The sequence below is a fragment of the Rhinoraja longicauda genome, chromosome 9 (assembly GCF_053455715.1).
Source record: "Rhinoraja longicauda isolate Sanriku21f chromosome 9, sRhiLon1.1, whole genome shotgun sequence".
In the NCBI taxonomy this organism is placed as follows: Eukaryota; Metazoa; Chordata; class Chondrichthyes; order Rajiformes; family Arhynchobatidae; genus Rhinoraja; species Rhinoraja longicauda.
The window spans coordinates 30,743,753-30,770,977 of NC_135961.1; the positions used below are offsets into that span (position 1 = coordinate 30,743,753).

The following is a 27,225-nucleotide window of genomic DNA, read 5'->3' on the forward strand; positions in this document are numbered from 1 at the left end:
CCAGTTTCCATAAACTATATATACAGAGCTGATAAGAAATCCAGTTGGATCCAGTTGAAATCCAGCGGCATCAGTAATAACAAGTCAAAGGCTGGATATCCTACTGCACGAAAGTCAACTTCTGTACCATTAAGCATTATCATCATCTGCCAGTCACAGAATTACGGTGGAATACCTTCCACGTGACTGGATGAGTGCAACGTCAACTATGAAGGAGATTAACGTTATCCAAGACTCATAAGTTCATAAATGACAGGAACCTAATTAGGCTGTTTGGCCTTTGAAGTCTACTCCGCCATTCAATCAGGGCTGATCTATCTTCCCCTCTCAACCCTACTCTCCTGCCTTCTCCCCATAACCCCTGACTCGCTTGGTTTACCTCACATCCAACACTAACCATTAATTATTTTCATTACCAATGTAAAAGGATGCAGTGTATGCCATTAGCAGTTACGCCAACTGCACCTCCCACACTTGTGAACTCGGGACCCGAAATGTCACCTATCCATATTCTCCAGCGATGTTGCCTGACCTGCTGAGTTACTCCAGCACTTTGTAGCTATTTGATTTGACTATTATGTATATTTTAAATGAAGGCAACTTGAAAAAAACATCAATATCCTGGAAGGGGGATGGAAAGTCACCAATTACCATAAACTCAACTGATCCAACCACATATCTACTGCGGCAGCAAGAACAAATCAGAGGCTGGCCGGGTATCCTGCAGTAAATGACAGCCCAAAGTATTTATGTCATCTACAAGACACAAGAGGAGCAAGATCAAATACTGTACCTACCTGAATGCATGCAGCTCCAAGCCCACTAAATTGGCCTGACACCATCTAGCACAAAGTGACTCACTTGAGCTGAAGTCTACCCAACAGCACAAATGAAAGTACATTCACCAGGAGAACTTCAGTGGTTCAAGGCGGCAACTCATCACCACCTTTTCAGACGACCATGGATAGCTAATAAATGCTGCCCTCGTCCACAACAGCCAGATCAAGAAAATTAGTGAATAAACCGGGGGGGAGGGGGGAATTAATTTCACACCAATGTGCCTCTCAACCAAACAAATTTCAGCCTTGTTAATGAAGCAAAAGTGAACAGAGTGATGATTCTAAAATATTGAACGAACAACTACCTGATTGCACAAATAATGGAATATAACACTCTGTCAGCAAACCAAAAAGTGAAATGAGGAAATAAATGTTACCTTGACCTGCAGCAGGTACTGCTGCCCCTCTGGCCAGGTTTGAAGCACTAATATTCAAGGAAACTGTTGTTGAAGGCGGAAGAACAGGAGCACCAAAACTCAATTCATTCCTTTCGGTTCCAGACAGAGACGGTGTGTGCAAATGCGCCTGAGTTGCAATGCCAACTAAGAACAAGAAAAAGTAACAGCTATAAATGTCTTGGGACCGAAGTTGTCAATGTTGCTGTGATTCAATGGAATTTTGAATGGTTGTAACCTCAGCAAAGGACAATAATACCTTCTGTTGGCCGTCCCATGCCCAATTAATTTACAATTCACAACTACTGCACCCAACACAGCCTAGTAATTGTACATTTTAATAGTTCATGAAAGCTTCTCATTGTGAACACCCAAAATAATTAAATACGCGGTAACTATGAATGGCTTTTTAATTTACAGATAGTTTGGAGTAAGTAATCTGCTGCCTTTGGTCTAAGATGGTGTCTGAGTTGTGAAGCCCAGGAAAACAAAATTTGACAAACAAAAACTATTCAGTATTTTTTTAACATTTAAAGGAAAAAATGTGATCAGCTTACCAGAACTTAGACAAAACCAGCCACTTCTACATAAACCCTACAGAGTGCTTTGCTGTCCAGGTTGAGGAATTATAGTCTAAATTTCAAAATAAATTAAACCTTACTTTTACTTTGCATCACTGTACTGCTAATTCCTGAAGGAATGAAGGGAATTAATGACCTTTCAAACATTCAAGCACACAATAATCTTTTTATATTCATACTCAAACCACCCCTCCCCCACGCCGTTCCAAACAATTACCCAGTATTGTGGCTGAGAAATTAATGCCTATTGGAGGATTTCAGCATTTTGTTCCAATGATCATCAGCAAAATCTGACTACCAATGCTGACTTACCCACTGATACAACATTTTGTAACACCCTTAAAAAGTTATTTGTAATTAGTAGCACAGCTTCTAAATATGTTGCTGATCAGGTCATAGGTGCTCATATAGAGTGCAAAGAGACAACTCTAATAATACTTTAAATTCCAGATCGCCACCAACAAGTTTTATATATTCTCACCATTTTACTTCGTGGATTTATGCAGGTTTTAAAAAAGGGGGGGGAAAAGAGCATTTTGAAAATTTCTGATAAGTATTAATAATAAATCCATCCTCGATAAGGATGGGAGCTTAAACCAGGTTGACAAATTTGAGAATACATAGAAACATAGAAAATAGGTGCAGGAGTAGGCCATTCGGCCCTTTGAGCCTGCACTGCCATTCAATATGATCTTGGCTGATCATCCAGCTCAGTAACCTGTACCTGCCTTCTCTCCATACCCTCTGATCCCTTTAGCCACATGGGCCACATCTAACTCCCTCTTAAATATAGCTAATGAACTGGCCTCAACTACCTTCTGTGGCAGAGAATTCCACAGACTCACCACTCTCTGTGTGAAGAAATGTTTTCTCATCTCGGTCCTAAAAGACTTCCCCCTTATCCTTAAGCTGTGACCCCTGGTTCTGGACTTCCCCAACATCGGGAACAATCTTCCCGCATCTAGCCTCTCCAACCCCTTAAGAATTTTATATGTTTCTATAAGATCCACCCTCAGTCTTCTAAATTCCAGCGAGTATAAGCCTAGTCTATCCAGTCTTTCTTCATATGAAAGTCCTGCCATCCCAGGGATCAATCTGGTGAACCTTCTCTGTACTCCCTCTGAGGCTAGAATGTCTTTCCTCAGATTTGGAGACCAAAACTGTACACAATACTCCAGATGCGGTCTCATCAAGGCCCTGTACAACTGCAGCAGAACCTCCCTGCTCCTATACTCAAATCCTCTTGCTATGAATGCTAACATACCATTCGCTTTCTTCACTGCCTGCTGCACCTGCACACTTGCTTTCAATGACTGGTGCACCATGACACCCAGGTCACGTCGCATCTCCCCTTTTCCTAATTGGCCAACATTCAGGTAATACTCTGCTTTCCTGTTCTTGCCGCCAAAGTGGATAACCTCACATTTATCCACATTATATTATATCTGCCATGCATTTGCCCACTCTCCTAATCTATCCAAGTCACTCTGCAGCCTCCTAGCATCCTCCTCGCAGATAACACTGCCACCCAGCTTCGTGTCATCCGCAAACTTAGAGATATTGCATTCAATTCCCTCGTCCAAATCATTAATATATATTGTAAATAACTGGGGTCCCAGCACTGAGCCTTGCGGTACCAAGTTCTATTCAAGAAAGGAAAATGGAAACAGGCCTGAGATGACCGATAAAAGAAGTAATGTGATAGAAGCAAGATTTATAAATGATTGCTTTATCAAAAATGAAAGTATGAAGCTAATTACATTGGGGGAAAAAAAACACCTCGCAGTTCTGATACTTGGTCAGATAAGGCAGGGATCCAAGACCCCAATTCAGACTATGTGCCAACAGATTGGAAACCGACGTGAACAGTTAAACATTCTTAAAACAATCATTATGCTTTAGCTTGCTTTTACTAGTGTATGTTTTTGTATCTTATAGTTATTGTGGGTTTTACTTTTTAAAATGGCTTCAATTGTTTACTTCAATTTTAGTTTCAGACATTTAAAAAAATCAACCACCAGCATAGGAAGAGAAAGTTACAGTTGCTTACCACTAGGAGATTTCACTGATTTCATGTGAGTCTGGGCATTTACCGACGCAGAATGTGCTTGCACAGTGGGTAGAGTAGACGATCCATTAGGAAAGGCTGGCTTTACTAGGAGCTCAAGTTTTTGTGGGGCACGGGGCAAGGTGGATGACTGGATGTAGGGTCCAACCGCAGCCACACGACTGGTTGCAGAAGACACTGCTTGTTGTGGAATACTCTTGTCAGACGAAACCTACCCACACAAATGCAGTCAATCAACACATTTATTGCTTAATGAATAAACTAAATGAATCATTATTTTGCGCAGCCACACCAAAATATAATTTAGTAATATGTATTTTGTCAACCAATAAGTCAGTCTCCCAAGATTGTAGCACCAATGATCTTAGTCAAAACCATGGCAGACACAAAAAGCTTGAGTAACTCAGCGGGTCAGGCAACATTTCTGGAGAAAAGGAATAGGTGACGCTTCGGGTTGAGACCCTTCTTCAGACTGAGAGATGGGGAAAAACGGAATGAGAGAAATAGACTCGGGAAAAATGAATGGAAGATATGCAAATATTTCACATTGCCGTTGAAAAAGACATGGCAATCTTTCCGATAACTCTACTCCCACAGTACAGTTGTATACGATGCCCCAAGATTTAGACTTGGTTATGACGAAGGAAGGAAAGGCTGTTAGACTCTCACTTTCTCTGTAGTTTTGTAGCACAAATCTTACCTGTCTTTTAATAGCTTATGACTGAATAACATGCAAGGTTTGTTGTACGGGTATGGTTTGTTAAATTTTCTGCAGTCTTGCAAGTGCAGAAAAGGGAGAGAGAGTGAGAGAGAGGCAAATATCGCAACACAGTATGAAAAGGCTGTTGAAGATGGTCAGAGTACAGCAATGCCCTGAGGGATTCCTTCAGAGATTGTAGCAGGTGTGTACAGTGTGCATGCCTTAGTTGGGTGGGGATTTGAATGTAAAAGTCAGAAGCCACATTGTAGTTGTATAAAACTTTGGTTAGGGCACATCTGAAATAAATTGCATGAACTCTGGTTGCCATGTTCCAGTAAGGTTGTGGAGGCTTTGGAGTGGGTGCAGAAGTTGTTCACCAGATTGTTGTTAAGATCTGAAGATTTTGGTTACGGGGAAAATTTGGATAGGTTGGACAATGGGAAGGTGAGAATGTATATACTTCTACCTGATAGGTATATAAAATTCCAAGAGCCACAGTCAGTGCAGATGGACATAATCTTTATCACAGGATGGAAATGTCAACTGCTAGAGAGAGGGGTAAAGTTTAAAGAAGATTTGCAAGGCAAACGTTTTTAAATTAATAGAGCATGGTAGGCACCTGGAAAATGGTGCCTGGGGAAGCGGTAGAATTAAACATGACAGAAATATTTAAGAAGCATTTATACATAGACATGAACAGGCAGGGAATAGAAGGATATGGACCTTGTGTAAACAGAAAGGAGATTAGATTAGATTGGCATCGTGATCAGCACAGGAATTGTAGGCTGTAGAGCCTGTTACTGTGCTTAACTGCTCTATATTCAATGTGTGGGGCTGGGATCATTGACTTCCAACAAAGTCAACTGTTTTCTTTTGTTCAATGGACTACTCCAACACTGGAATTGTTTTGCCTTGATATCCACTAACTTCAGTTATAGCAGGGTGCATCAAAGCTACATTTCAGTCAAATGCTGCCTTGATGTCAAAGACAGCCAATGTTATGTCACCTCTGAAATCAAGCTCTTTGGTCTGTGCATGGACTGAGGCTATGATCAGTACTGAAGCAAAGCAATCCTGGTAAAATCAAAACTGAACATCAGTAAACAAGTTATTGATGAGTAAAGGCCAAATCAAGTCATCGTCTATGACAACTTCCACTTTTGTGTTGACTGGGCTGAAATTAGTCGGAATGAATTTGATTTGCGTCTTCTGAACAGGATGCACCTAGGCAAACATCCACATTATCCGTTGGATGCCTGTTGTATAACTGTGCTGGAATAGCATGGCCAGAGGCACATTTAGAGGATAGCTAGACTAGCAAAAGACTACAGTGCAAACAAGGCAGTGAGGTGTATTTAACCATATTCAATTGATACATGGCAAACATCTTCTTGCTAATGGGTAGGCCAAACCAACCGGCACATTCTCCTTTTGTTGCAAGGCAGCCTTCTTTTTCCACAGACGGTCCCGCAGATCCCCAATACGTCTGTCCATTGATGAAACCTCAGAGTTGCGCTTGTTTAAGGTCTCCCTTTGATGCTGAAGCTTTGCATTCTGCTCCTGGTTTAACTTATTCCGTAACTAATTTATGAAACAACAAAAAAAAATCCTTTATTTGTTAGAATCCCAAAGCTTGGAAAATTATCAATATGAAGAACTGATTTATTTTTTCAACAATCTATAAAAGTAAATTAAAATACATTGGTTGTTATATGCAATGAAAAAGATAGAATATCAGATTTGCTGTCCTTTTTTTTGAAATCATTTTACTCTCTAACTTTTAAGTATAGTAACAAACTAATTGATTCCATGCAGCTCTACTTATGGAATGCTCAGACCAAAAGCAGTATTGAGGTTAAGCGGGGATGTAGATAAATGGGTGATAAATGATGCAATATTAGAAGAAATCGAACAGGCTAAGGGAAAGGATAGATTAGAAGGTGCTGGCCTTTTGTCAGCTGCCTACAGAGAAGAGGGAGAAAACATTTTCCCCACTATCAATTTAAGGGTAGCTGGGAGTTGGGCGTTTCCATCACTAAATCCCAATTTCAAAACCAGATGGGATGCTAGCCTTGTGATCAATGGCCACAAACCTCTGCTCATTCATACAGGAATGAGGCAAAATGGGAAAAAGAGTTAATAAGTAGACTAAGCACGCAAAGACACCAGTTAATACTACCTGCCCCATGTTCACGGGGCAACATGGTGGTACAGCAGTAGAGTTGCTGCCTTACAGCGCCAGAGACCCGGGTTCAATCTTGACTACAGGTGCTGTCTATACGGTTTATACGTTCTCCTTGTGACCGCGTGGGGTTTCCCCCCCCCCCCCGAGATCTTCAGTTTCCTCCCACACTCCAAAGACGTACAGTTTGTTAAGTTAATTGGTTTGGTATAAATGTAAATTGCCTCTAGTGTGTGTAGGATTGTGTGGGGTTCACTGGTCAGTGTGGACTTGGTGGGCTGAAGAACCTGTTTCCACGTTGTATCTCTAAACTAAACTATAAACTAAACATCCCAGAGATTGGCTCTTAAATCCTATTAGGCAAGATTAAACAGTTGTAGTTGGAAAATAATGGTTGACTAAGGAAATATCCAGATAAAAGGGTCAACAGGTATGCTTGATTACAGGGAGTCCTTGAAGTTGATACCAATTGTTCAACAATCTTTACTCTATACAGTCAAATGTTAAATAATGTCCTTTTCATATATAATCCATTACCTGCAATTCTTTGTAGAGTCTATCAAGCTCAGCTACAGCAGATTGGTTGTCATGGTAACCATCAATCTTTCCACTTTTCAACATATCCAGTTGCCTGGTTAGCTCCTCCACCTTTGCAATAGCAATTACCAACTCTCTCTGCTTCTGTTGGAAAAGACTGTTCATCTGTTCAATCTCCTCAACTGAAACAATAAAAATCCCAAGTATGTAGCACCAGAATTTATCATTTTTCAGATTAAAATAACAAAAGTTGCATCATCTTTCTCCCAAAATGTTAATGATGCTAAATGAGTAATGCTTGCACATATAACATTTGAATACTGAAAGCCAATTGGCTCAGAAATAATCTTCACTGTCAAAACAATCAAAGTTAACCGTGCCCGTCTTGATGAGGTCATAATGAAGCATGACATTAAAGTGTATTCAGCCAAAGCTGCTTTGGAGGATCGAGAAGAGGAAGCAAGAGGCATATCTATTAATAAAATCAGAACTTCAGTGCGAGAGTGACAGAGAAAGGGAGAATGGAGGAAGAACTGAGGATGAGGATGGGGGAGGGGGGTGGGGACGAAAAAAGGTAGAATAGGGAAGGAAGAGAGCAAAGACTGTATTGGCATTGGGAAAGGAAGTTGGGAAGGAAGTTTTGGTGGAAGGTTGAATGTGTAAATACTTTATAGATGGTCACAAAGCTTTGTAACTTTATTAAACCATGCTGCAATCCTCATTTTAATAAGTTATGGCAACAGATTAAATATGAACTTCCTAAAAGGGAAGCGATAAAGAAAGTAAATGCCAAATAATTGGGGAAGGAAAGTGAAAATAAACAGGAACTAAAGGTAAAGCGGCTGCAAGAGGCTATGTCACCATTCACATCCAATCCCTACTTTCTACAATTCCTTTAGAGTCCAAAAATCTTTCAGTTTAAACATTTACACACATTGACAAGTCAACAATGCCCTCAAAGATATAGAATTCCAAAGATTCACAAACCTATTGAATGAAGAAACTTTTCATCTAAATCTTAAATGACCAACACCTTATCCTGAGATTAAGAACCCTTAGCTCTAGATTGCTTAACTAAACAAAACAGATTTGCTCCGTCAATTTCTGTCAGTTTAGCGCAAAACCAAATCGGATCACCTCCCATTCTTTCCCAGAGAGGACACGGTTAAACCATTCAAACTGACTCAATAGATCAATCCCATTATTAATCTACTGAATCTATGAAGGAGCACCTCCAACACATTGATGGGATTACGAGCATCAAGCTAGACTTGATTAGGTCAAATGTCCTATTTGGATCATAAGAAAATGTGAGCAATGTGACACTCAGAAGCAAATATTATGGCATTTTTTAAGTTTTAGATTAATTAGTAAAATAAATTCCAGTAAATTGACAAAGGCATGATGTAGGGTTGAACAATTAGGGTACAATTTGGCAATGTTCAACAGATAAAATGTTGCCTTGGAAGCAGGTAGAAGTTCAGTGAGAAACTGATCTCAAGAGAATATGAAGCATCATAAAACCTGCTAGAGAAACTCAACAAGTTGAGCAGCATCTGTGGGTGGGTCTCAACTGAACAGAGTATTTATTTTGCTAAATTTACACTGATGGATAATTTGAAGCTACTTAATTTAGAGCTCAAAATTTGATATACTCAATTTTGAAGTGAAGGAAATTTAACATCATCCTCATCAACAACAACAACTTGCTTTTAAATGGCACCTCAACTAGGCAAAATTCAGCACAGGTACACAAGGAGATATTGTGGTTCACACAAGATATTACACCAGATGACCATAAGCTTGGTAGAGTGGTGGATTGGCAAGAAATATGATGGAGGAAAAGAAATTGAGAAGTCGACAGCTGTATGAAATCAAACCAATTTGGCTTCACCTTTAGCTATCAGATTGTTGAGCAAGCTCAGTTGCAACCTCTCTTCCAATTACTATTATCTCTGGTATCACGAAGAGTCTATTTTTGATCCCTCCTATTTCTAGTGTGCATATGCTCTCCAATACTTGGGACTGTATTTATCTCCTCTCCACAACCAGCTTCATCTCATCACTTCTATCTTCTTTTATTTCTAAATCGTGTCCAATTTGTCAACCAGTATAGGTGAGCAGAAACATTGGCAAGATTTGTGCATTGGTTTTCATCACTACCACAACCCTTGCACCCAAATCATCAACGTATTTTTCTGCCAGAGAACCGTGTGAAAGTGAAGCACCACTTTCACTATCACAATATCAGATGTGATCCAGGCTGAGCTTTGTTGCATTTGAATTACGGGGACAACAAACTGATCAAATTAAGACCTTTGTAACATAACCAGTTTCTTTGTCTTAACTTATGAGATAAAATGAGATGAGCTGTTGAAATGCTCATTGGTGCCCATTATCCTTTGCAGATTTGACAATTCCAACACATCCTTCCTCGCTCTCATGGTCGTAAACTCAAAATTAAATAAACAGATTTAAAAAAATCAATTTTCAATAAACTTTAATCCTTTTGGAATGTTATCCAAAACTCTTCTATCCCACAAGTTCCATTCCGCCATGATGTCTATGCTCACTAACAAACAAAAGATCAAAAAACACTTTGATTTAAAAATTCACGTCCTTGACTGCAAATCCCTCCAGTAGTGCCTTTGAACATTTATAACTCACCCAGCTTCCCGTTGCTTAGTCGGTTTTGTTCCACTTGTCCCTTCAATGCCCGTACATTCTTCAATTTGGCTTCTTGACTTTCTGCAATCTCACGAAGCCTTTGCAGTTTCTCCTGTTCTGCTAACTGTTGATCTCGGTGGTCTTGTTGCTTCAGGTACCTCAGATGCTGCTCCTAAGTGTTTATATAAAAAGACAATGTAAATATAAAATGTATGAAGTTCATCTGCAAGAAACATATTGTGGGATTGGTGTAGCATCCTACATTAAGTTTAATTAAGTCGTTAATTTTCACCTTCAAGATGGGTATGTTACCACATGGTACGAAGCAGCAGTTGAACTATACCCGACTTTAGGGGAGAATTAAATCAGTCTCAAACTTTAAAAAAATAAGACTACAGATGTGTACCTTTGTTGCCAACAGTTTCTGTTGAGAATCAATCTGCTGCTGTTGCCGAGTTGCCATTTCCTGCAGTTCAGCAAGGGTCATATCCATGCGTGGCCCACTAACCTGAAAATAAATTGAGAAAAATTACGCTCAAAATCAACTGCTTCAAATTTCTTCAGCAGAAACTTAGATCATTTGGTGCCAAGACAACAACCTTTCTGTCAATGTTAGCAAGACAAAGGAGATAGTGATTAACTTCAGGAAGTTTACATACCCCCGTGAACATTGATGGCACCAAAAAAGAGGTGGTTGCCAGCTTCACGTCCCGAGAAATAAATATCACCAGCAATTTGATCTGGACTTCGAAGCTATGGCCAGGAAAGCAAAACAATGCCTCGACTTCCTTAGAAGGCTAAGGAGGTTTGGGTTGTTCCCAAAAACCCTTACCGACTTCTAGAGATGCACCGCACAGACCATCTTATTGGGATGCATCACAGCCTGGTTTTGGAACAGCTTCATCCAAAACTGCAAAAAATTGCAGTTATGTATGTAGCCCAGACCATCACAATAAAATGCTTCCCTGCCACTGACTTCATCTAGACTTGATTATTCTTGGCAAGGCCGCCAGCATAATCAAGGACTAGTCTCACTCCGGTCTCTCCCTTTTCTCCCCTCACCCATCAGCAGGAGATGCAGAAGTTTGAAAACATATACCTCCAGATTGAACCATCCTCATCAACCTGACCTCCCATCTACCTCACTAGAATCCTTTAACTATCTTTAATCGGACTTTGTTTTTGTATCTTTGCACTAAATGCTGTACCCTTTATCTGTGCACTGTGGACAGCTTGATTGTATTTATGTAAAGTCTTTTCCTTGACTCGATTGAATACACGTGACAACAATAAACTAACCAAAACAGCATCCAGATCTTGAGCAAAAAAAAGGTGGAGGAATGCAGCAGGTCAGTCATCATTTGTTGAGTGAAATGGACAAGCGATGTTTTGGGTAGGAAGGCTTATCTGTCCGTTTCCCTCGACAGATGTTGCCTGTCCCACTGAGTTGCTCCATCACTCAAGATTCCAGGATCTGCTGTCTCCTGTGTCTCAAGTATCAAGTTCTTTTTTAGTTGAATATTAAATTGAGCAATTAGAGTCAGTCATACAGCATGGATACCGGCCCTTTAGCCCAACATACCCATGCCAACCAGAATGCTCTTCCTACACTCGTCACACCCATCTGCATTTGATCTCACCCTATGGCAAACATTTCCTCTTAATCCTTTCCCCTTTATTTCAGTTCTCACTTTCGCAGTTTGGATACAGGGTCCTGGGCCAGAAATATGGACTTTGATACGGCAAGTCAGCATCTTAGCTGGGTCTGCAGAGGTGGTATGGCGTCTGCTTTCTTTCATGGTTAGACATGATCAGCCTTATGCACATGGCTACTGACAGGGCCAAGTAATGACACATTTTAAAGAGATAAACTGATGAGATTTGTTCAAAATAAAATCCAAGCCAAAAATGGAATAGGTTAGCCTGTGGCACCTGAATACACATTGGTTTGAGACAATAAAACATAAACTGGATAATAAGATGTTTTATAAGAATGTGGAACACTGACAGAACAAATATTCGTCTTCTACAACAAACATACTGTAGCTATGCTAGCTGGCATATTACGATTTCAAAATGTACAAATGACATCAAATTAAAGATAGAAACAAGACACAGGGAAGATTTCAACTAAATAAGACAACTTAGAATGGGTGACACCATGTCAGAGTCTAATGTTGACCACTTTGAATGAAAGAAATTCTACGTATCTTGGAAGAGTAGTTCAAAACGGGACAAAAGGAAATAAATCAATATAATAAAGATGGTTAGTAAGGCAAAGGAAAAAAAACAAAGTGTACTGGATTTCATTTCTGGTGGGACAGAATTGAAAAATATATTAAATATATATCCTTCCTTAGACTTCATTTAAACTATTTTGCCTTTACTTTGTGAAAAGCAAAATAAGACTGGACATGGGGTGTAGGAAAATAACTGCAGATGCTGCCTTACCTGCTGAGTTACTCCAGCATTTTGTGATACATAAGACTGGACATTATTATCCCACCAAGAAAAGGTTTTTTTTCTGAACAATAGAGAAGCCCAAGGTGTTAGAGATTTCCTAGCTTAAGTAGTCATTAAAATAGGTGTAAAAAAATGCTTCCATATATAGAAAAAAACAAAACCAGGGACAATACATACAAGATAATAACTAATAAATCAAATAGGGAAATTGGATAGTGGTGAGGGGATATGATACTGGGCTTTACATTCTTTGCAATCATATACTGTATTTGATTGCCTTTTCAGATATACTGTAGGGGGAGACATTTACCCACATTTTTATGTGGCTAAGTTCAGTTTAGTTGATTGTCACGTGTACCAATATTCCATTCCTGAACATTTACTGAGATTTAACATATATTTGCCTGAAATGAACCTGTGCTAGCACATCGTTATTGGCATAGGGGTGCAATGGTAAAGTTGCTACCCTACAGTGCCAGAGACCAGGTTCGATCCTGACTTTGAATGCTCTCTGTACAGAGTTTGTATATTCTCCCTGTGATCGCGTGAGTTTTCTCCGGGTGCTCTAGTTTCCTCCCACATTCCAAAAATGTGCATGTTTGTCAGTTATTTGGCTTCTGTAAATTGTTCGTAGTGTGAGGGTTGAACTGGTGTATGGGCACTCGTTGGTCGGCGCAGACTTGGTGGGCTGAAGGGCCTGTTTCTGCGCTCTATCTCCAAATGAAACTCAATCAGACTTTTCCAGTGGCTTGGTTATTGATTCTAATAACTTAACCACGAAAGTACAAACGTTTTTTGTCGAAGTTGTCCCCAAATACCTTTTGAAAAATGGTGCAACACTTTGGTGCCACTATTGTAGAATTAGAAGGTTGTGCCCAACTGCATTTTCTATCTGGGCAGCTTAGCTACCTTAAGTACTGGCAAACTTGCATTGAAACAGTCAACAGGCTTCTGTACTAAATCACACTTTGCATGATAATTTCTTAGTTTGCATCCTTAACCTCATAACATCTGCTGCTCCATACAAATCTCTGAGGAGCTAACATAAACGGGGAAGTACTGAACCATCCCCACCCTGCCAGTAGCGACGCACCATTTGCGTATCCTGCATTTAACCTTATATAATCCATCCCAAGTCCGGAAGTTAGATTACATGGGAGCTAGGGTGAACTAGCCAACTAGACTCATAATTGGCTTGGTGGAAGGAGTCTAAAGATGGTAATAGAGTGTTGTTTTACTGATTGGAATCCTGTGCCCAGCAGAGTGCTGGAATGATCTGTGCTGGGTCTCTCTTGTTGGTCATCTACATTTGTAATGGCAACTTTAGTCTTTTCCAATAAAGTCCTTTCCGCTTGCCATTACTTCACAGGGAGTGGGAGTGGACTTGACGCAAACCAACAAAGAGATTTTCCAAACGTATTTTCAGTTTAATTAGTCGTTTATTGAAGTAATAGTACAAACAGGTTTGTATCTCCCCAAGATTTCAGCTCTCGTCGCAGGTCTGATAAGAACTGTATCTCACCACACTTCCTGTGTCTAACCCCTCCCGTCTCTGCATCTCCAGATATAGCACCTAGTTCTGGCTCCTCCCAGTACATTATGCCCATAAATGTATTCATCTCACAACAGCCCCCAAGTGTCCAAAATAAAAAAGCTAAATATCTAGACAAAATAATATATGCTAAAACAGCCTGCACAAACAAAATGGCTCCTGCAACATTATTGATTTGAATAATAATGCAGTTAACTTTATTAGTAAACTTGCAGATGACACAAAAAAAGATAGGAAAGTGGACAGTGAGGAAGGCTAACTAAGTTTTTAAGAGGATCTGAATCAACCAGAAAGTGGGTCAAAGAATTGTAGACGTAACTTAACTCTGACAAATTCATTGTGAATATTGGAATATAAAGGACCAAGACCCTAAAGAGTGAATATAGGAAAAGATTAAAAAGCAGGATCTCAGGAATAGTAATCTCCGGATTAGTTCCAGTGCCTCATGCTAGTCGAGCATAGGAATAGGAAAATGGGACTGGTACAGTGCCCTCCATAATGTTTGGGACAAAGACCCATCATTTATTTATTTGCCTCTGTACTCCACAATTTGAGATTTGAAAAAGAAAAAAATCAATCTGGTTAAAATGCACATTGTCAGATTTTAATAAAGGCTATCTTTATACATTTTGGGTTCACCATGTAGAAATTACAGCAGTGTTTATACATAGTCCCCCCATTTCAGGGCATCATAATGTTTGGGACACAGCAATGTCATGTAAATGAAAGTAGTCATGTTTAATATTTTGTTGCATATCCTTTGCATGCAATGACTACTTGAAGTCTGCGATTCATGGACATCACCAGTTGCTGGGTGTCTTCTCTGGTGATACTCTGCCATAAGGTATTGCAGCCTTCTTTAGCTTATGCTTGTTTCAGGGGCTAGTCCCCTTCAGTTTTCTCCAGCATAGAAAAGGTATGCTCAATTGGGTTCAGATCAGGTGATTGACTTGGCCACTCAAGAATTGACTGTTTATTTGCTTTGAAAAACTCCTTTGTTGCTTTAGTAGTACGTTTGGGATCATTGTCTTGCTGTAGAATGAACCGTCGGCCAATGTTTTGAGGCATTTGTTTGAATTTGAGCAGATATGATATATCTATAAACCTCAGAAGTCATTATGCTACTACCATCAGAAGTTGTATCAATGACGATAAGTGAGCCAGTACTTTCGGCAGCCATACATGCCCAGGCCATAACACCTGCACCACTATGTTTCACAGATGAGGTGGTATGCTTTGGATCTTGGGCAGTTCCTTCTATCCTGCATACTTTGCTCTTGCCATCACTCTGATATAAGTTAATCGTCTCATCTGTTCACAAGACCCTTTTTCCAGAACTGTGGTTGCTCTTTTAAGTACATCTTGCCATACTGTAACCTGGCCATCCTATTTTTGCGGCTAACCAGTAGTTTGCATCTTGCAGTGTAGCCTCTGTATTTCTGTTCATGAAATCTTCTGCGGACGGTGGTCATTGACAAATCCACACCTGACTCCCGAAGAATGTTTCTGATCTGTCGGACAGGTGTTTGGGGATTTTTCTTTATTATAGAGAGAATTCTTCTGTCATCAGCTGTGGACATCTTCCTTGGCCCATCAGTCCCTTTGCGATTAGTAAGCTCACCAGTGCTCTCTTTCTTCTTAATAATATTCTAAACAGTTGATTTTGGTAAGTCTAAGGTTTGGCTGATGTCTCTAACAGTTTTATTCTTATTTCTCGGTCTCATAATGGCTTCTTTGACTTTCATTGGCACAACTTTGGTCCTCATGTTGATAAACACCAATAAAAGTTTCCAAGGGCAGTGGAAAGACTAGGTTCTGAGAGCACTCTTATCCCTGCATTAAGGAGGCATTTAAACACACCTGACCAATTACAAACCCCTGTGAAGCCATGTGTCCCAAACATTATGGTGCCCTGAAATCGGAGGACTATGTATAAACACTGCTGTAATTTCTACATGGTGAAACCAAAATGTATAAAAATACCCTTTAATAAAATCTGACAATGTGCACTTTAACCGAGTTGTCAAATTGTGGAGTACAGAGAAAAATAAATAAATGATGGGTCTTTGTCCCAAACATTATGGAGGGCACTGTAAATGCATGGCTGAGGAGTTGTTTCAGGGGACAGGGATTCAGGTTTTTTTTAACCATTGGGATCTCTTCTGGGGCAGAGGTGACTGGTACAAGAGGTTCAGATTGCACCCGAACTGGTGCAACTAATTTGGCAGTCAAGTTTGCAAGTACTACTCTGGAACTAGAAACTAGATTGCTAGGGGGCCGGTGGGAGGCTAACAGTTGATGTCAACGAGAGCAAATTCAATAGACAGAAGTGGGCTCGGGAGCTAGGAAAGACAGTTGAATTAAAATGCATTTATTTCAATGCAAGAGGCTCAACGCGCAAGGCAGATGAACTCAGGGCATTGCGAAGCACATGATACTGGGATACTACAGAAACCTGTGAAAGGGAAGGTCAAGACTGGAGATTGCTGGTTTAAATAGAAGATAGACACAAAATGCTGGAGTAATTCAGCAGACAGGCAGCATCTCTGGAGAGAAGAAATTGGGGACATTTTGGGTCGAGACCCTTCTTTGGACTGAACAGCTTAATGTTCGATAGAAGTGGGGTAAAGGTGTGATATCCACCTTGATCCTTCCTGTAACAGGGCGATGAAAATTGAACACAATACTTTAAATGTGGCCTCAACAATGTCTTGTAAAACTGTAACATAACCTCCAAACTTCTATTCTCAATACTCTGTTTGATGAAGGCCAATGTGCCAAAAGCCTTCTTGACCACCCTATCCACCCGTGATGTTACTTTAAAGGAACTATGTATCTGCACCCCTAGATCCCTCTGCTCTACAACTCGCCAGAGACCTGCCATTCACTGTGTAAGTCCTGCCCTGGTTAGACTTCCCAAAATGTTACACCTCACACTTAAACCCCATCAACCATTCCTCAGCCCACCTGGCTGACGGATCAAGATCTTGCTGCAATTTTTGACAACCATTTTCATTATTTACAAAACCACCCACTTTAGTGTCATCTGCAAACTTACTAATCGTGTCTTTTACATTCTCATCCAAATCATTGATATAGATGACAAATAGCAATGCGTCAAAAACCAAACCTTGAGGCACACCACTTGTCACAGGCCTCCAGTCCAAAAAACAACCTTCTGCTTCCTTCCATGAAGCCAATTTTCTATCCTCAACCTCTTTTGCATCAAGCCTATTTCTACCTTGAATTAACTGCTTTTATTTTACATTTTATTACTTTCTGGGTAAATTAAGCATTCACTGGTATTGGTATTCCTTATTTAAATTGCTTCAGTACATTCAATGTATAAAACTTCAACTTTAGGGATGCAAATTTAAATAATTTGGAGGTGTGGTGGGGGAAATCAGAGCAGAAAAAGAATCAGAGGGGAAATATTTGTAATCACAATACCAGTAGTTTCTGTTTCCCCTATTCTTCAAATAGATTTTTTTTATTTGCATAAATACACCACTTCTAACTCATTAGGTGATAGGGTGTTGTCACTGCTCTGTAGACTTTAAAAGATAACAACTGGCATACTTACTCCATTTTCCATTCTTCTTTCCATAGTACCCTGGACTGTATTCCTTTTCAATGCTGGATCCTGGACTCTCAAACAACCTGGGGGGGGAGAAGAGAAAGTCAAATATTAACAAGCAGCACATTTAAAAAAATCAAATATTAACAAGCAGCACATTAAAAAAAATCACTGTGTTTAACAGCATCATTTTTAGGCTCCACCCAGAAACAATTGTTTGGTCGAAACAGAGTTCTGACATCATACAAATATTTTTATTCCAGTTCTTCAAGAAAGCTTGGGGTGAGGGTAGATGAGTGCACTAAAATATTTAAGTATCAAGTATCAAGATCAAGTATCCATCTCTAGCATGTAGGACTACGTGAAGCCCAGATATGTACACAGGCTAATTTACCAAACAACACAATGTAATTTTAAATGTATTACATGTTAATTACACTGGATGATGAATCAACAAATTACCAATCTTTGTGTCAAAGGCAAACTTCATAATCATATCTCTCACATGCAATCGATAATGTACATCACAAACAGCAAATGTCCCAACACAGATCCATGTGCATAATGGTAAATTCACATAGACTATGCTTTGTACTTTGGGATCATCTGTGATATCCCTGAGTTTAGTTCTTCAGTACACAAGAAATAGAAGCAGGAATCGAGTAACTAACTCTTGCTTCCCCCACTATTCAGTAAGTTCATTGTTGATCTTGCACCTTAGTCCCTTTCCTGTGCTCACTGCATTTCCCTCTTTTAATCACTGTTCTATATTCCACAACTACACCTACAATATTCTTGGTAGCAAATTTCAAAAATTCATCGTCCTCTCGGTTGAGAGTTTTATTTTTATCTTAGCTCTGAATGGCCGAGACCTTTATTTTGAGGTGGTGATCCTTTTATTCTAAACATCTCCATCAGTGGAACTATAATTCCTGTCAAGATAAATTTTTGCACTTGTCAATGAGATTGACTCTCAATCTTCTAAACTTCAAAAGAGTCAAATCTAATCTACTTCATCTCTCTTCATAGGAAATTCCTTCCATGCAGGAAACCAAACTATTGAGTGTCAAATCTCAAAACAATAGCATATCTGAATTTGTAGGTATTGCCATTTATTGAACCTAGAATTGTACTTCTCATAAATAGCAAAACACTGATAATCCTGCATAGTTAAAAGTTTTCAGACTATCAGATGCTACTCAAATGAAGGCCAAACACATTTTAATTCACTTTTTGAAGAATGTAACCATTAGCCGGTGAGCCTGATGCCAAACCATCGGGATTTCTGAATTGTCGGAAAGCAGATTATTGGAGTTCTATAGTAATTGTTACTCCCATCTCCCTTCCACCTTTATATAAGGCTTTTTTAAATGTGCAGGTATGCACTGATTTTTAACTCTCCTTTTGAAAATTTTGCATTTGACACATATTTCTATCAAATATTAATGCATTACTATCAAATGTGATTTAATACACATTTTGGGGAAAGAGGACCGAATATCACATTTTAAAGGAACAGCAAAACAAAATCTAAATGTTTCTAAATGGAAATATTAATTTATAAACAGCATAGAAACAAGCCCAATCTGCCCATGCCAACAAAGATGCCCCATCTACACTAGTCCCATCTGCCCATGTTTAGCCCATATCCCTCTTTGTGGAGCAAAACGCAGACCTCCCAACATTAGATTTTACAAATTCATAATATGGCGCGTAATGCAACTTTTCAGCAAAAAAAATGTATGCACGCCATGCATGCAAAATGTATGCGCTACATTCATGTGTGAAAAAACGACGATTATTTCCAACAGTTCTTGGACTACATGTGCAATGTCAGGCCTATCACGAGTATATTCTGGTATTTATAGAAAGGTTATTGAACAGAAATACCTTTTACAACACAAGACAAAATTGTTTTGTTTTGTTTTCTCTATTTTGCTTTTTCCTTACACAAAATGTATGACTAAGTTATGAAGAGTTTCATTTAAAACTGCACATACCTAATTTAATTGAAGACATACTTGCTCCAGTGGTCTTCAACAGTAAATCACAACGGTCCATGTCCCCCCACCTCTTCCCACTACCCTCCCCCCACTCCCACTCTACACCCACTCCCGACTCCCCTTACTCCCCTCCCCCCTCGACTCCCACCATCCCCCCCACTCCCATCCTCCCCCTCCACTCCCGACTCCCCCTCCACTCCCGACTCCCCCCCCACTCCCGCCTACGCCCCTACTCCCCTCCCCCCATTTCCCCCCCACTCCCGCCCTCCCCATCTTTCCCCCCCCACTCCCCCTCCCCCCCCCCCACCCCTCCTATCCCCCCTCATTGGATGGTCAGCATTCTGGAAAAAGTACATAAACATAATGGGTTGGAGTCAATTTAGTTGCATTCCTTTCCCAATTAAGTCAAAACTACGCTGTAAATACCTGATACGTCACATACAATGTTAATACAAACCTGTTTATCAACTAAACATAATTGGACAAGTAATCCTTATTTAAAAATTGCATGAATGTGAATGAGATCTGATTGAAAATACATTACAAAGGGAATACAAAAGGTACAGCTGGGAAGACAGGTAATTACAACCCAGTGAGTCTGTCAGTGATAAGGAAGTTACTTTAAAAAATACTAAGGGGTGGAATTAATTAACATTTGGAAAAGTAGGGGTTGGTCAGCATGGCTTTGTTGGTGGGAGAATCTGCATGAATCTTTTGAAAGAGTAACAATTTTAGATACAAGGGCAGTGGGGTTATGTGAACTTCAGGACAGCCTTTGACAAAGTCCCACATGGAAAGCTCATGGAGAAGGTTAGAGATCCAAGGTAAGTTGATGAATAAAAAACAAATGTGGCTTCTTATTAAGGGACAGAGGGCAATGGTGGAGGGTTACTTTTGCAATTATAAAACTGTGAGTCTTGATAGTGAGGAGAAAAGACAGGTTACAGAGTGATAAATTATAAATTGGGCAGAACAGTGGCAGATAGAATTTAACCCCACTAAGTGCAAGGTGATACATTTTGGGAGTTCTATTAATAGGACATATCATTAATGATGAGGCCCTAAGCAATTTTGAAGAACAGAGGTACCTTGGTGTGCAAGTCCATGGATTCATATACTGTAGCTGGCAGCAGAATGGTAGACAGACAGCACCCGAGGTCAGGATCGAACCCTGTTCTCTGGTGCTGAAGGGTAATTGTTCCAGTCGCTGCACCACAAGTGCTATGTTGATGCAAGTGAGGGTGGTTTTGATTGGCAGAAGAGTAGAGCAACAACTTTCACCAATTTCTACAGATGCGCCATAGAAAGCATTATATCAGGATGCCTCACAGCTTGATTTGGGAGCAGCTCCATCCAAGACCACAAGAAATTGCAGCGAATAGTGGATGCAGCTCAGACCATCACACAAACCAACCTCCCTTCCCATTTACTCCAATTATACCTCACGCTGCCTCAGCAAGGCCAGCGGCATAATCAAGGATGTGTCGCAGCCTGACCACTCCTTCTTCTCCCCTCTCCGATCGGGCAAAAGGCATAGAAGTGTGAAAACGCACACCTCCAGATTCAGGGACAGTTTCTTCCCAGCTGTTATCAGGCAACTGAATCATCTTACCACAACTAGAGAACAGTTCTGAACAATTATCTACCTTATTGGTGACCCTCGGACTATCTTTGATCAGACTTCACAGGCTTTACCTTGAACTAAACATTATTCCCTTATAATGTATCTATACACTGTAAACAGCTTGATTGTAATCATGTATTGTCTTTCCACCGACTGGTTAACATGCAACAAAAGCTTTTCACTGTACCTAGGTACACATGACAATAAACTAAACTGAAACTGATATAGGTGGAAGGGGACAGGGGGATCTCCTGGAATGTTTATGGCAAGGGACTGGATGGTGGGTTTCCTTTTCCCTTGAAGCAGAGAAACATGAGGGTGGTTCTGATAGAGATATACAAAATTAAAAGACCATAGTTAATGGGGAATTGAGACATAACAGCGACTCTTACAAATATCTACAGGTGCACCATAGAAAGCCTACTGTCAGATTGCATCACAGCTGGGTTTAGGAAAAGCTCGGTTTTGTAACGACCCTGTCCAAGACTGCAAGAAATTGCAGAGAATTGTAGATGTAGCTCAGTCCATCACACAGACCCGACACTTCCCACCATTGACTTCAGCTGCACTTCACGCTCCCTCTAAAAAGCAGCCAATAGAATCAAAGACATGTCCCACCCCGCTCACTCCTTGCTCCCATCCGGCACATGGTACAGAAGCTTGAAAGTGTGCATCGCCAGACTCAACAACAGTTTCTTCCCCTCTGTTATCAGAATTCTGAATGGTCCTTCCATAAGCTAGGGTACTGTCCGATTCACCTCTAACCCATTGAGGACATTGGCCTTTGCCTATGGAACTGATGGCCACAATGTGCTACAATGCTGAGAAATATATTCTGCACTCTGTGTCATCCCCGTTGATCTATATTTTGTGCTTGAGTTTGGCTTGATTGTATATATATATATGGTATATCTGATGTTTGGATAGCATGCAAAACAAAGTTTTTCACTGTAGCTTAGTACTCGTGACAAGAATAAACCTAAACCTAAAATCTACAACCAGAGGGCATAGGCTTGAGAAAGGTATTTTAGATAGAAAATTTTCACCCAGAAAGTGGTTGTCTCGATGTCTGATGAGAAAGGAAGGCAACCTCACAACATTAACAATTATCTGAACAAGTAATCGATTCACCAAGGCATAGAAGGATATGGACTAAGTGTTGGATAAGGATAGTTGGATATTTGAACATTGGCACAAACATGTTGGGTCAAAAGGATTGTTCCTGTACTCTATGACAAGTCGACGTAAAGTGAGTTGATGCGAGACTATCAAAATGTACCACAATTCTTACCGGCATCTCTAATCATGCTTGGTGGACGCTCATGGCGCAAGTAGAAACAGACATCATTCCTCTGTATTCCCCACTGTTGCAGAATATCATACATACGCTCATTGTCCGCTATGGCACGCTCTGCAAGAGGAACAACTAAATTAGCTTTCCTTAATGTGGTTGCCAATAATCTAAAAGATTCCTCTCTATCACTCTGGCTTTCTCATTACATACTCATGAAGTTCAAATGATCTTATTAATTTCACCTACTCCGTCTAATGTCAAGTGTTAATATCAATGAAGATAATGTTTTTACATTTCATCCAAAAATGCAAACTGTTCAAGTTAAGATCATGTTGATGTGCCTTGTTATGTTATGTTATTTTATGTTATGTTAAATGTTTTTGTATGCTATTTGAAAAAGCAATAAAAATAATATTTTTTTTTAAAGTTAAGATCATGTAGTATACTCTAAATTGAAATTCTGACAGCAAGAGTTTATTTTACTAAAAGCTGAATAATTGATTGGCAAAATGCAGAAAGGCTCATTTGCGGCTCAACAGTGTTTCTCTCAATACAATGGCACAACTCTTGCATAATTAACAAAATAAGCATGCCACGATAAGGTAGCTGACGTTATGCCACCAATACGATTGGCTATTCAATAATTACTGCACACCATCCTATGCCACCCTAAATGGGGACTACTTACCACCACCACGCCAACGCTCAGCCAAATGACAGTCTGTCTCTCCTGGCTCTTTGCAATATCCAATAACATCTCGGCACGTGGTCTCCGGTGTGATTGGTACCTCTGTATAATGTTGGTCACTGTTGCTCAGGTACACTGTGAGAAACATCTGCATTAAACAGAAAAGAAAGTTTGACTTTTATGATGACCCTTAACTTAGTTCAAATTTCAAACACATTCATCATTTTACATTAAGCCAACTTTATATTTTCTCTCATTAACCAACAGTAGCCACAATAACATCAACCCAAAATGTATGATCTCAGCCATGTATGATCCCCCCCCCCATTCCCTTTGATTCCCAGTTTAATCAGTGCTCCTTGATGCCATGTCATATGCTCCTTCATGTCAAATGCAGCCTTGATGTCAAAGGCAATTATTCTCACTTCATCTCATTTATAAAAGTTAAGTCATGCCTGGTAGATCTGACTAAATTTTCAGACATGCTGACAAAATCTATGGAGAATAAACTATCTGCCAACATTATAATTATGGACACAGAAAACATATGGTAAAATCCACCATGATGAGTTGAAACTCATGGAATTGAAAATAAATTAAATTTTGCAGTGATTCTTTATCACACAACAGATATCATGTACATATCTGCAAATCATTTTAATTTGAAGAGGTAAAATTACTTTTGCAGAGCACAGATGCTTATTTTACGTGGCTTTGACATTTTTCTCATGCTGGTTATCTCAGTTACACAAATCTCCAGAGTCTACTCTTTACAAGAAAAAAAACACTCAGGTGTAGGAAGTGATTTTTTCCAAGTGGGATTATGATAAGAAATAATGTACTGGCTGAATTATAGGATCTATTTAACTCCAGGCAGAGGAAGGCTTTTCTTCAATACTATATCATAAACTAAAGCTGAGCATCCTTCCATTGGCAAGCTTTTAATGTTTCATTCTTCCCCAAATAAGATTAGGGGAAAAAAAAGCCCAATCCATTTTTTAAATGATTAGAAAATGAATGTATGCCCTTACAAAATGCCCTTACAAAATAGCAGACAGGTATTCTTTGATGAACAAATATTAAATTTACACATTTTAAGAGCATGTGCCTTCAATTTATAAAGCATTTTAACTTTAACAAATCTGCCAATCTCAATCTATAATGCCTTTGTACAATACTCCCTATTGCACCATTTTTACTTCGATATGGCAATTCTCATATTAATCAATTCATATTAATTTCAAAAATCACCCTGATGTTCTGATAATGAAACCTTCTCAAAGAAATCACAGTCAGCTCCAACTATTAATACTCTGGATATAATTAATACAAGTGAAAAATGTGAGATTATTGGATATCTGCCATTTATTAAACACTAACAATGACACACATTGTGCATTATTCAGGGTGGAGATGATACAAAGGTGAGAATGGAAAATAGGATAAGCTTGTGGTTTGAACATCAGAATCAGTGGTAACAGCCCGTGCATTTGACAAAGATCCTGGAAAATGAAAAAACATTACATGGGTGATTAATCATCTGAAAGTGCCAAAACGTTCAAAACCAGCCATGGCCAATTTGTGCATTCCAAGAAACATGCAGACTTACATAATATTTGACTTATTTCTATGACAATGGCATGGAAATCCAACAAAAAGGTCTAGATGACAACACTGTTCTTCTAAGATAATATGATGTTGTTTCTCACTTCTTCATTTAAAGATGCAAGGAATAATCTAGACATGAGAACCGTGATAACAACACCACTGACCACTGGTTAACAACATGCTCTGGTGGTTTTGCTATTAAACACAACGTCATTGTTATAATGATATACTGAGGTGCTACAACGCTGAGAACTATATTTCACACTCTGTATCTTCCCCATTGCTTTATCTATTGACCTCGAGTTTGATTTAATTGTACTTATGCACGGCATGTTTGGATAGCATGCAAGCGCAAAGCTTTACACTGTACCTCGGTACACGTGACAATAATAAACCTAATACCGAGGATTCAATCCTGACCACGGGTGCACTTTGTATGGAGCTTGCACATTCTTCCTGTGCCCACATGGGTTTCCATTAGGTGCTTCAGTTTCCTCACACATCTCTGTGGGTTTGTTGGTGAATTGGCATCTGTAAATTGTCCCTGTTGGGAGTGGACAAGATCATAGAATAACATTGACCTAGTGTGAGTGGGTGATTGATGGTCAGTGTGGACTCGGTGGGCCAAGGGGGCTGTTGCAATGCTGTATCTCTAAACCAAACTAAATCTGGAAAGTGGGCCAATGGAACTAAATTCAGACATGCAGGCAAGTCCAGAGTAACCCGTTACATTCCAAGCTAGATGGTGAAAATGTTTTGAGTGGACAGAGGCAGAATCTCTTGCTTCATGATACACAGCCTTTGAGCTGCTCATAGTCACAGTATTTAAATGCTGGTCTAATTGACTACATGATTCTTGGTGATCCACAGAACACTGAAGGAGTGGTATTCAATGCTAATGCTACCGAATATCATGAGGATACTATGTTGTTGAGGATAGTTCTCGTTGTCACATTATAGGACAGATGTGAACGTGCTGGAGAAGATACAGAGGGGTTTCACCAGGATTTGTCTGGATTGGAGCAATTTACTGAGACAGTAATATTGGATTGGCTGGATTTCTTTCCAGGAGGCTGAGGAGTGATCAAATAGAAATATACACGATTATAAGGAGGTTAGAGAGCAAAAGAAAGTGAAGTTGAAGTCTGGAATGTGTTGATTGAAGACGGTCTGAAGAAGGATCTAGACCTGAAAGTCACCCATTCCTTCTCTCCAGAGATGCTGTCTGTCCCGCTGAATTACTCCAGCATTTTGTGTCTATTCACAATATATATAGATATATTGCCTGAATTTCAACCAAGTCTGCTCTCTGCAGACATAGACTGTTTCATTTGCTGGGCTTGTTTCATGTGATGAGTAAAGCTCAACATATTCTGGTCCCATGCATAAATTCCCTCTTATGCTCTCCAGTGCATCCTTGCTACCCTTTTGTTTTTAAGGTATACATAAAATGCCTGCGGATTCCCCTTAATCTGAATGTCAACGGCATTTTATAGCCACTTTTAGTCTTCCTAATGTGTTCTTTATATTCTTCCCAGCATCCTTTATATTTCTCAAGGGCCTTGTCTAATTCCAACTTCCAAAGCCGTACCTAATAACTTGGCATCCGAGGTTCCTGAACCTTGCCATACCTGTCTTTCATCTTCAATGGGATATGCTGCTCCTTAGCTCTAATCAACTGGTTTTTAAGACTCCACAAGTCAGATCTGGATTTAGTCCCAAGAAACCACCCAGTTCTTGCCTCAGAGTGTTAAGAGTTAGCCTTCTCCCAATTTATCTTTTATCACATGAAAATCAGTGTTATCATTTTACATCCTAAATGCTCCCCACAGAAAATTCAGTCACAATAGTTAAGTAAAGATCTGATCATTAGGTAATGCAACAGGTCAATAAAATTATCACATCCTTTTCAAATCACTCTCTTGTCTCATCCCTCCATTCATTTCATCTATTATCCTACAACCCACCCAGTTTCTTCCAATTGTGATCTAATGATCATTCAAGAATTTAATCATTATACAACTGACAGTCATATTTTCAGCTATCAAGATATTAACGTCATTATATATTATGGCAGTTTTTATCGCGGAATCCTATGTTACACGACAGCTGACTGTTCAGTTCAACTATTCCATGCCAACCAGTGGGCAGTCAGCCTTCCATATAAACCCTATTTTGTAGCACTTCCAAAGCCCTTTGTGCCCAAGCAATTAAAATATTCATCTAAACAATTCTTAAATGCGACCAGCAACCCAGCTGCAATCCACTATCCTTAATAGTACATTGCAGGTATTTACCACTATCTGGGTTAAGAAGGTCCTCCTCATATTCCTTCTGAATCTCTTCCCCCTTACCTTAAACCAACACCCTCTAGTTTTATTTACCTCTAGGGGGATATCTTTTCTGCAGTCAACTCTATCTATATCCCCTCATCATTTTATAGTTTA

The 27,225-nt window shown here is 39.6% G+C and overlaps 1 protein-coding gene across 7 annotated transcripts in view; it reads right to left on the reverse strand.

Moving 5' to 3' along the window:
- LOC144596571 (apoptosis-stimulating of p53 protein 2-like) overlaps nucleotides 1-27,225 on the reverse strand; it is a 74,922-nt gene that overhangs the window by 28,232 nt on the left and 19,465 nt on the right. For 6 of the 7 annotated variants that reach the window (XM_078405036.1, XM_078405038.1, XM_078405035.1 and 3 more), the window contains 9 exons: nucleotides 23,171-23,318; nucleotides 22,480-22,599; nucleotides 17,568-17,644; nucleotides 10,376-10,477; nucleotides 9,970-10,141; nucleotides 7,303-7,484; nucleotides 6,000-6,164; nucleotides 3,866-4,094; nucleotides 1,217-1,381 (listed from right to left, as the gene is read on the reverse strand). In XM_078405036.1, coding sequence (XP_078261162.1) covers nucleotides 1,217-1,381; nucleotides 3,866-4,094; nucleotides 6,000-6,164; nucleotides 7,303-7,484; nucleotides 9,970-10,141; nucleotides 10,376-10,477; nucleotides 17,568-17,644; nucleotides 22,480-22,599; nucleotides 23,171-23,318 — 1,360 coding nt within the window. The remainder of the gene's footprint in view (nucleotides 1-1,216; nucleotides 1,382-3,865; nucleotides 4,095-5,999; nucleotides 6,165-7,302; nucleotides 7,485-9,969; nucleotides 10,142-10,375; nucleotides 10,478-17,567; nucleotides 17,645-22,479; nucleotides 22,600-23,170; nucleotides 23,319-27,225) is intronic. The other variant, XM_078405040.1, reaches the window with a different exon arrangement.